This window comes from Cibotium barometz, chromosome 58 (assembly GCF_041138505.1).
Source record: "Cibotium barometz isolate CiBa-2024 chromosome 58, ASM4113850v1, whole genome shotgun sequence".
Taxonomy (NCBI): Eukaryota; Viridiplantae; Streptophyta; class Polypodiopsida; order Cyatheales; family Cibotiaceae; genus Cibotium; species Cibotium barometz.
In genome coordinates this window covers 38,785,229-38,795,691 of record NC_141103.1, presented here as the reverse complement: position 1 = coordinate 38,795,691, position 10,463 = coordinate 38,785,229, and the positions used below count along the sequence as shown (strand labels likewise).

General features: G+C 46.8%; 1 protein-coding gene across 2 annotated transcripts in view; it reads right to left on the bottom strand.

The window, feature by feature from the left end:
* The window catches only part of LOC147606258 (uncharacterized protein At4g06598-like), a 14,910-nt gene extending 5,361 nt beyond the window's left edge, over positions 1-9,549 (bottom strand). Inside the window, exons 1-4 of one of the 2 annotated variants that reach the window (XM_086792484.1) lie at positions 8,661-9,549; positions 7,710-8,475; positions 7,544-7,634; positions 7,275-7,401 (exon numbers count right to left, since the gene is read on the bottom strand). In XM_086792484.1, the coding sequence (XP_086648610.1) occupies positions 7,275-7,401; positions 7,544-7,634; positions 7,710-8,455 (964 nt within the window). In that variant the 5' untranslated portion in view covers positions 8,456-8,475; positions 8,661-9,549. Of the gene's footprint in view, positions 1-7,274; positions 7,402-7,543; positions 7,635-7,709 lie in introns of both variants that reach the window. The other variant, XM_086792483.1, reaches the window with a different exon arrangement.
* Between the last annotated feature and the right edge of the window lie 914 nt (positions 9,550-10,463).

Sequence of the window (10,463 nt, the reverse complement as noted above, 5' to 3'; positions counted from 1 at the left end):
AACTTGGCTAGTTGGCATTTAGAAGGTGAGGCCATTCCTTGGTGGACTCATGCCCACACCAGATTAGGTATGGCAGCTTATGTTTGGGACGAGTTTGTCCTCGACCTTAAGTGGCGGTTTCTCCCGCCCCATTATCTTGAGCGACTCGAAGACGAGTTTAGGGGAGCGCATCAAAACGCGCAACCAATCCTGCAATTAGCCAATAAGATTTCAAACCTATGTTTGCAGTTGGGCTTATCTAACAAGGACAAGAAATGGCAATTCCTTTATGGCTTGGACACGCAAATCCAATGGGAGGTACGTATGTTTAGGCCAGCCACCTTCGAAGATGCACTTGCACAGAGTGCTGAAATGAAGCATAATGGCGGAAAGCCCAAGACTTCCCACCCTGATACTCCCAAGGCTAACACCTCGGGGGGGAAGGCCAGAACCAGACGGGGTCTTCCCCAGGACAGAGCATGGGAGCCTCTGGCTCCAAGAACTGGACCAATGCACCCAAGCTTACTCCAGAGTAGAAAGCTCAGGTAGGCAAGACAAGTAGTAAATTGAGTGCTGAGGAGACAGCTCAGTACAAGGAGGGTAGGTGCTTCTTTTGTCATACAAAAGGACTCACTTCTAGGGAGTGCCCTAAGAAGACTACCACTCCACAGACAACCACCCCAGCCTCCACGGCTTCAGTGGTGCGCCTAGCTCCCACACAAACCCCAACGGCTGCCCCTAGTTCTTCGGATCCCAATGCTTCGGTTGGAGCAATCATTAGCCCAGAGCTCGAAGGTAAGCAGAAGGGCACCCATGACCAGGAGTATGAGCGCAACGAATTTCTCAAGACCTTTGGTTACATAGGTGGCCACAGAGTCATTGTCTTGCTTGACAACGGCAAGGAGGATGTGGTCACAAAATAAGCCGCTCGGCGAGCCCGTTTCGTCTTGACTTCGGTGCACAAGAAAGTTGAGGGATTTAGCACAGGCATGACGACGAGCATCAAGTTTGAGGCTCAGAGTGCTAGGCATAGTAACAGGGAATGGGCATTTTTAGACTCGAGAATGTTGGGGATGGTAGCATCTTCCTGTTTCCATTCCCATCCCATGTCACTCTATAGTCACAGGGAATGGCCATTCTCAATCTTTTCTGTCCCCGTTCCCCGTCCCCATTTCGCGTCCCATGTGACTATGGTGCTAGGTTAGTCATTCACGGTGTAGAGTTTGTGCGTGATTTTATGGTTTCCTCTCGTGTAGGAGCAAACATAATTTTGGGCATTCTCAATGGTTTCACAAGTTCCAACCAGATATCAAGTGGGACAAGCACACTTTCTTGATTGATCGGAATGTGTCTAAAGCCCTAGTGACCATTAAGTGTGAGCCAGGAATCCCAAACTTTCCTCTTATAAGCCATTTACAGGCTAAAAGAGAAATCAAGAAAGGCGCATAGTGTGTGATGATTTACATCCAGACTGCCTAGACGGTGGCCAGGGCTTCCAAGAAGTATCAGGTTCTCCATGACAAGTTCCAAAAGATTTTTCTTCGGGACAATCTCCCTCTCCAGCTCCCCCCGTTCAAACCGAAGGACTGCAGAATAGACTTTGTCCCTGGCTCGGATCCCCCGAGCAAGTTTCCATACCACCTGTCCAAGGCAATGGAATCAAAGTTGGACCGCCAACTCCAAGAACTATTGCAATTTGGCGTCATACGTCCCACTGTGTCGCCATTTGCAGCTTCGATCTTGTTTGTCAAGAAGAAGAATGGGTCTTCTCGATTGTGTGTCGATTATCGTGCACTCAATAAGCTGACTATCAAGAGTAAGTTCCCAATGTCTCAAATAGATTACATTCTCGAGAGGCTGAATGGGACCAAGGTGTTCTCGAAACTCCACTTGAAGAGTGGATACCACTTCGTGAGGACTGTTGGGGGGACATCCCCAAGATAGCCTTTTGCACGAAACAGACCAACTATGATTTGTTGTCATGCCTTTTGGCTTGACGAACGCCCCAGCCACATTAAACTGCATAATGATGCGTGTGTTCAGGGAATTAATAGGAAAGTGTGTGTTCATTTGTCTCGACGACATACTAGTATTTTCAGCTACCGTTGAGCAGCATGACATTGATGTGGAGAAAGTCCTGAAGCAATGAGCTCTACGTCAATGAGAAGTTATTTGTTCGAGGTTCACTACCTTGGATACATTATAAATGCCGAAGGCATTCGACTTGATCCGGCCAAGGTGGCCGAGATTGTCAATTGGAAAGTACCACAGACTGCATTTAACATCAGATCCTTTGTGGGTATATGCCAGGCATACTCCACCCACATAGACAAGTTTTCTGACCTCTCGGCGGATCTCACCGATCTGCTAAAGGATGTCAAGACTAGAAGGCAGCGGATTTGAATGACTCCACCAACGTTGGAGGCATTCAAGAACCTCAAGGTGGCTTTGTCATAAGTGCCTTGTCTAGCGCTTGCCTCATGGGACACGCCCTTCCAAGTGATCACCGATGCGAGTAACATCGCAATTGGAGGTGTTTTACCACAGAATGGCCATCTAGTAGCTTACATGTCTTGTAAGTTACTGCCCGTGGAAAAGAATTACTCGGTCTACGATCGGAAACTCCTCGCAGTTATCCAGGCCTTGAAACATTGGAAACATTTCCTTTATGGTCGTGAATTTGAGGTTCGCACTGACCATCAGGCTTCACGCTGGATTCAGACAATGCCAAGTGCACAATGGAGTGACCGACAACACCACTGGAGCCCGATCTTCCAACAATTTGGTGGTATAATCGAGTACCTTCCAGGAAAGGCCAACCTAGATACCGATGCTTTAAGCAGGAAGGGACAAGTGACTTTGATTCAGACCACTAGACTTGACCTCCTTGGTACAGGACTAGATGACATGAAGCACAAGTACGCGGATTCCGACGAATTCGGCACACAGTGGGAACAAGCATTGGATGCCACAAGACCATGCCACTTTTTGATACGTGATGGTTGGCTTTTCTACAAAGGCCGACTATGTGTCATGAAGTCGTTCAGGGCAACTCTTCTCCATGATGCCCATGATGCCATCACTAGTGGTCATCGAGGCATGAATTCGACTTTGAAGAAGTTAGAAAGACAGTATTATTGGCCAAGAATGAGGCGAGATGTGTTTGCACATGTGCAACAATGTGACATTTGTCAGAAAAAGTGAAAGCTCCTCGTGGGAAGAAGATAGGGTTGTTACAACCTTTGCCGATTCCCAAAGGACCTTTCCAAGATATATCCATGGATTTTTTCACGAATCTGCCTCCCAGTCCGGATAAGCGCAATACTCAGTGCTTGACTACTGTTGATAGATTTAGCAAATTTGTTATGCTTATCCCTTGCAAGGCCAATGTGACCGCTGAGGATATTGCCTATTTGTTCATTCGGCATTGGTACCTGATTGGCGGGATCCCTAGGACCATAGTGTCAGACCGAGATACCAAGTTTACTAGTCATTTTTGGAAGACATTGTTTGATAACTATGGTACTAAATTGAATTTTTCCAATGCGTTTCACCCACAAACTGATGACAACCAGTTGGCCCTTGATGTGCTAAAGTGTTATGTCCACGATCAGCAAGGTAAGTGGGAATCGTATTTGCCTTTAGTTCAAGTTGTTTTGAATGACTACTTTTCTTCAACTATTAGTAGGACTCCATATGAAGCAGCGTTTGGAAGACCATTCCAGTCGCTATTAACCAGAACCTCGTCTTCAGTACATGAAGCGAACAAAATGACGGAGTCTTACCAGGAGATTTTGGAGTCAATGAAAGACAGGTTGGCTAAAGCACAAGATGCCTACACTTGACAAGCCAACAAAGACCGAAGGGATATGAAGTTCTCGAAAGGCAATTGGGTTTATCTTCGGATCATGAAGCAAAGATTGAAACAAGGGGACAAGCGATGCCCAAAGCTATCATTCACGAGCTTTGGACCTTTTCCCATCCAGAGAAAGATTAATGAGGTTTCAATGAAGTTGAAGCTACCTCCGAGCTGGACTATGCATGATGTGTTCCATGTCAGTTGGCTAAAACCGTATGCAGGTTCAATCTGTTCAGAAGTGAAAGACGAAGCGGAACCAATATCATTGATGAAGCTCAAGTGATGGTTCCAGAACAGATTCTTTTGCACTGCTTCAAGCATGGCTCAGGCCAAAGACAAAGACAGTTCCTCACAAAGTTTCAAGACCAAGGGACCCACAAAGCAGTATGTCTTGACAAAGAGTTCTTCGACAACTATCCGGCTTTATTGAGGGACTATTTGGAGACTATGCAGCTTCCGTCAAGTTATGCAGAAGGGGATATCATGTGCATCCCACACTTGGATGCCACGTGGATATATCTAAACAAGAAGGTGCAGGACCTAGAGTGGAAACTGGTCCCATGTGAGCCCAATCCGGGACGAGTCAGCCAGGGTTCCACTCATGCGTCCGAGGTCAGGTGTGCATTGTCCTGCACATGAAGCAGTGCCAGTCCGCGCCGTGAGTCTCCCTCTGGAATGATGTCAGTTGTTCTGTGTATCTAGTGTGCTACTGGATGCTAGACCTCTGTAGAGTGGGTGATAGAGGGCAAGAAATGCCTGGAGGATCGGTGCTCCATTGGGTCTGATATCTCTTGTACTTGCTTGAAACACATCTATTTTGATAGTCTCATGAACGGGGATTGTCCATACCAATGTGCATTGCATAGCATCTTTATGTGCTTGCCTACAAAATGAATTTGCATGCTATTTTCATGCTTGTTTGACCAATGTGTAGTTTCAGGTAAGGGACGCTTGCCCATGAACCATGCGTGTGAAACTATCTTGCTGACATGGTTATGTGGCATGTGACAGGTGGAAAGTGTTAGTCAAAACCTAGCCTTATGAACTAGCATTAATTTATAAGTGAGTGTGTACACACTTTATTAAGTTTTGGTCAACCAAAACTCACTTATAAATTATGACCAGCCCTGTGTTTGCACAAACTGATGTCCCGAGTTAGACAAAGCTCAATGCTTATCCCCTTTGTTCAAAGAGAGCAACCAACCATATGTCAGCTTGGACCTAAACTAGCTTTCCCTCTTTGCCTACACCCAGGGTGGACATCTCATCATCTTTCTCTTCTTCCTCTCTCTAGAAAGTTGGCGCCTCCCTTCATAAGGTCTTTTGGCTTATTTTCTGCACTTTCTCCTTCCCAACACTATATCCAAGCTTGCTAGTGTGTTTTCCAAGCTTCCAACAGTGTTTCCACGTCGTATTCACTCTCCTACACACTCCCAATGACTGAAATTCAGCAAAACAGCCCTTTTATCTGCTGTAATTTCTGGTCTTTTGGCTGAAAACCCTAATTTCAGCCTTCCTTTCTCAAGTTGAACCATAGGGGAAGCTTTCCCAAGGTTCCTTGCATCCACTTGAAGACTTTTGTCGCAAAGGACCACGATAGATTGAAGAATTCGACACTCCAGACGCTTCCATCAAGAAGACTTCCACTAACATCGACTCCACTTGCAATTGGTATGCGTTAATGCTCAATTATGGAAGCAAGTAGCGGGAGGGAGGAGTGGGACTCCGAGCAATAAGGCCAGAAGATAAACAGAAGTGCAATATTTAGGATCCCCTGAGGGAGGATGGCATCAAAATGGCGTCGACAGACCCAAGCTCGATGGGCGCTCCATGCCTTCGCCAGCCGATGACCATGGGGTTGTCGAGGGGTGTCAGGAAGCTTTGGCTAAGTGGGATTCAAGTTGAATTCACACACACATTGGTGGGTCCAGGAATGGCTCAATAGTCTTAACTTCAGAGTCCCTAAGTCATGACGCATGTTTTCACATACTTTTTGTAAAACCCCTCATTAGTATTTTTAAAATTTTCAAGGTCTTTGCCGAATTGTGATGAAATCTATTTTGTTGCATGCTCTTGTTTCTTTTTATGGGTGTCGAAAGGGGAACCGAATCCCGATACCAGGCTCTACCATGAACCCTTGGTGTTATCCGGATGGCCATTGGGTGGCAAGCAATCTTGTTGGGTGTTGACTTAACCCAAGACGAGATGCCAAGTTAGGTAGTCTTGTGGTGATGGTCATAATCTAGGATGATAAGGCCAAGGTTTCTGTATGGCTTATAGACAGCCAGTGGAGCTGACTGCGGGAGCCAGGGACACGGATTGGCGTGTGAACATGGTGGTATCTTTCATCCTTCACTTTGCATGGATTAGATTGACCCTCAAGTTGACCTTGGTGTTTAGTGAGGAATCTGGTTGCTTCAAGGCTGGGTTGTAGGAGGGGAAGTTGTCCATTCCACCTATGATGACATGTGAGTCGTCACACGGCACCGCCACAACAAAAGGGAATGGCGAAGATCCATGCCGTGAGCTTCCGGGACCGGAAGTGGCTCAGGAGACAAGGAGACAGTTTCCCAAGTAAGAAGTCTAGGCTGGTGGAGGATCTTGAGGAGCCAATCCAGAGGAGCTTCTAGAGAGAGGATGCTCTAACACACAATGATGACCCAGCAGAGGTGCAATTGTTGAAGTAGGAGCTTGATGACTAGCCAATCACTGAGATATAGTCTCTCTTCTAGTCCTATATGGAGGACGACGAGACTACGAGTCATGCAACAGTTCCCCATGGCAAGCCAATGAGTTTGCAGTGGAGCATAAGGATGGACCAATACCAAAGTGGAGCCTAACGCAAGCATCCCAGATTTCCAACACAGGTCTTCCACGGCTCTTCAACTCCAAGTCAGCACCTTCTCATAGATTTTTTTTCCCTTTGGGCACTGGTTAGGCTACCCTGTGCAAACCCTAATTTGTCAATTACTCAATGACCCTCCCTCTTGCCTCAATAGTCATGCACATGCATTTGAGGCCTGATGCATGTAACAAAAGAGCTCGACCAAGCAAGCTAACAAAGATTCAAATAGAGCGACCATGCATATCAGAAGTGAACTCAGGAGGACCACCATTGCTTGTCCACCCCTCGCTGTCTGCAGATCCAATGGCCCAAAAGCAGTCTAAAGGTCCCTGCCTGACCAGTTACTGATCTATTCCATGGCTGCCATAATCCTCCATTCAAAGCCTCACCTGGCATGGCATCTAGCATCCGATTCCATACCATCTCAACATGGCTTGTCCTCATGGACATTCACACTGAAACATGAAATGTGATCTATGATTCTTATAGACAGATGACCAAAGCACCTGATAAGCCATCAATATTCACCTAGACACCAAGTACAAAATCAAACCATCAACAACTTCTCACTACAGGGTTGGTTGGACTTACCGTCCTTGAAAAGCTTTTCTTGTGCCAGAGCAGCTATTCTTTGCTTCATAGCACTGTTATCAACATTGAGAATGATCCTATGACGATCGAGGTAGGTAACTTGAGGTGACAGTGCGGATACCTCCTCCTGTAACAGCAAGAAAGTTTCAAGAAAAAACAACCAAGCCCTTCCATTAATCTACTATCTAGCAATACTTGAAATTTCTTTCAAAAACATTTAAAATGCTTGTTCTGCAGTGGCAAGAAATTTTCAACTGCCATCTGCTCACCTGCAGTACATTGACAGTCCTCTCAAGCTCAGAGATGTATTGCAGCTTTCGCACTCGTGACCGTTGGGCAGATTGCCGGTTAGCCAGAATCCTGTCAGTGGAGAAATCAATGTCAACAACACCAAGCAAAGCCCATCCCGCAAGATGCGAGGAAAAGAAAGCTCACCGTTTAGCCCGTTTTGGATCCAGACTGGCATCAGTTGCTGACATAGTCTCTGCCTTTCCTGCCGACAATGTTGTGTGCTCAGCTTTCAGAGCACTTTGCACCTCAGTATCAATTTTTGATTGCCCAACCCCTCTGGCTCTTATGTCATCCAATGAACTAGCATTCGCACTATCATGATCTGAGGGAGCAGACGAGGTCTCCAACAAAACTCGCCTCTCAGATGGTGATGAATGTAGATTATCATTTGAATGGGCAGCATGATGCTTCTGGAATGATCCACTACCTGCAAACTTAGGCATCAGCCGCCCTTCGTCAAGTTCATCAAAGTCTCTAGATCCTCTTGAAAGCTTAGGCACCATGCCTCCCAAGTCTAACTCTTCTTCTTCAGCGATATCATGTATTCGAACATGCTGTAATGGGGCCTCCAGAAAAGCAATCGAATCACTTGAGGATCGCCTGTGGAGATTCTTCACATGTGGCACATCCGGGGTGTCATTCAAGAGATCATCAACCCATGCTGGTGTCTGTGGAAGAAAGCTTGTAGAGGACTGTGTGCGTTGGTGATGCCTACGGTTCCCGCCTGGATGTGGAAGCTTTGGCCAATTGGAGAAGAAGCTGTTGTTATTTTCTGGAATGCCTGATCCTCTACCTGCAAACATAGGGCTTCTGGGGGGGAGATACGCCTGTGATGTGGCAAATGACCAGTCTATGGATGTACCATCCATGCCACCCCGCTCATTCGCCATAGGTCAACCTGGTGCTGCTTCTTTAGTCATTGCAAGGAATCAAGACAGGTAAGAGAGAGAGTGAGAGAGAGAGTCAGATGTAAGCCTTAAGCACAATTGTTAAGATCACTTGGCAAATTCGTAGTTATGTGATTATCTGCACATAAGGGGTAGCAACAGTAGATCCAAAGAATCCTTTTTCCAGATGGCACTTTCAAGAGTTTACCTTACGAAGTTAACTGCCTTGTTTGTTGATGGGAGATCAGTCTTGGAAGAGTACGCTTGGATTTCTTTGGCTTTTTTTTTTTTAAAGGAGTGCAGCTCCTGCACTATTTTGAGTGTAGAGTAGGGCTGACTCGAGAGAGCTAGGAAGTTGGGAGTTCAAAAGGGCACAGCTAACTCCACAGAATTCACTTGGGCGGTCATAAATTGAGGTGAACGGGGGGGATTAATGGCCGGAAAGCGTGAATCTTGAGGACCCAAAGTCCATAAAAGCATGGAGAGGTACCGTGAGAAGTAGGGAATTACTATTGGGACTATGTATGGGTCCAGCATGCGCGAAGGGATTCAATTGATATATTCAGAACCTTGGGCTATGGCGCAACAACGTTGGACCAGATCGAAGTTCGAACGTCTCTCTCTCTCTCTCTCTCTCTCTTGTCAGTAGTATCTGCGGAGTTAGTTGTAACTGAAATAACAGAGCTTTGTGGAAACAGCTCCTTGTGCGATCCAGCTAATGAGGAAAGGCAAGCGCCATAGCTCCAAGCCATGGCAGCTTTCCGTCTCTGCCGGGCTCTCCAGCTATGCCGATTTCCCTCTGCAGCTTCTGGGTGCCCAGTGCCCACAGCCAACCGCTGCAGGCGCAAATCCCAATCGCCCAACAGCCCGATTTCTTTTGTTTTTCTCTCTCTTCTGGTGGGCGCGGGGCAAAAGGAAAGCAGAAAAGATATGGTGATCCACTGATGGAAAAAGGTCGCGACTCGCCCCCCGTCACGAACCGGCCTCCGCCATAGCCACCCACCTCGAAGATCGTAACGCTGGGAAGTCGACGACCCCAGCGCCGCCACGTGTCGGTCGTTCCCCTCGGGAACACCGCCAGCTGCACGTCTCGCTACATGGCCTCCCAGCGGCGGTCTTTTCCAGCTGTCATTCGTATTTAATCAGTCCGCCACGTCAGGACATAAGCCACTTAATTATGTAAAGTCAGCGCCTAAACCCCCGGCGATAATAAACGTCATCATCACGCAAGGCCGCGTGATCACGCCAGCTGGATTGCTAGCAAGCGTTTTTTTAATTATTTTTGCCATTTGAAGTAAAGACCGAGATGTTGTGATTATGTGTGCAGCTGTCCATTACAAAGTACCTACCAACTTTGCTAGCCGGCCCACAAAATGCAGTTTATGGGTGACCATGACTCTCCATGAACTTGAGAATACATGATGAGGTGGCTTGTCACATAAAAACAACCGCCACCACGAAGTATGCAACGCGCACACGAAGAAGGCCCACATTCAATGTTCATCAAAGTCTTCTCACCTAAAATTGAGACTTGACTACCCCGATTGATGTGCCTTGCCCTTGATTTGTGGGATAAGGGGGGTCCCATGGGTACTAAGCCCGTCTCTTCTCTAATGCCAACTTTGTATAAAAGAAAAATTGAGACTTGACTCTTGATACATGATGAGGTGGCTTGTCACGTGAAAACAACCGTTACCAAGAAGTACGCACCGTGCACATGGAGTCGGCCCACATTCAATGTTCGTCAACATCTTCTCACCTAACCATTGATTCAACCAAACCATTAGTTGTAGCCAAATCCTGGCAGCACAACGGGAAGTAACTACGTGGGTAGACCGACATCAACAAACGGAACAATGGAACACACTATTAGGTGTGTCTACGTCACAAAAATGCCAATGTCGACCCTTCTCATCATGCATGTGCGTCTTGTGTCTTGTGATTCAAACAACTTCAGTCCTCCACAATTCATCTAGGTAAAAACACAGATCCATCATGTGCGCATGACATG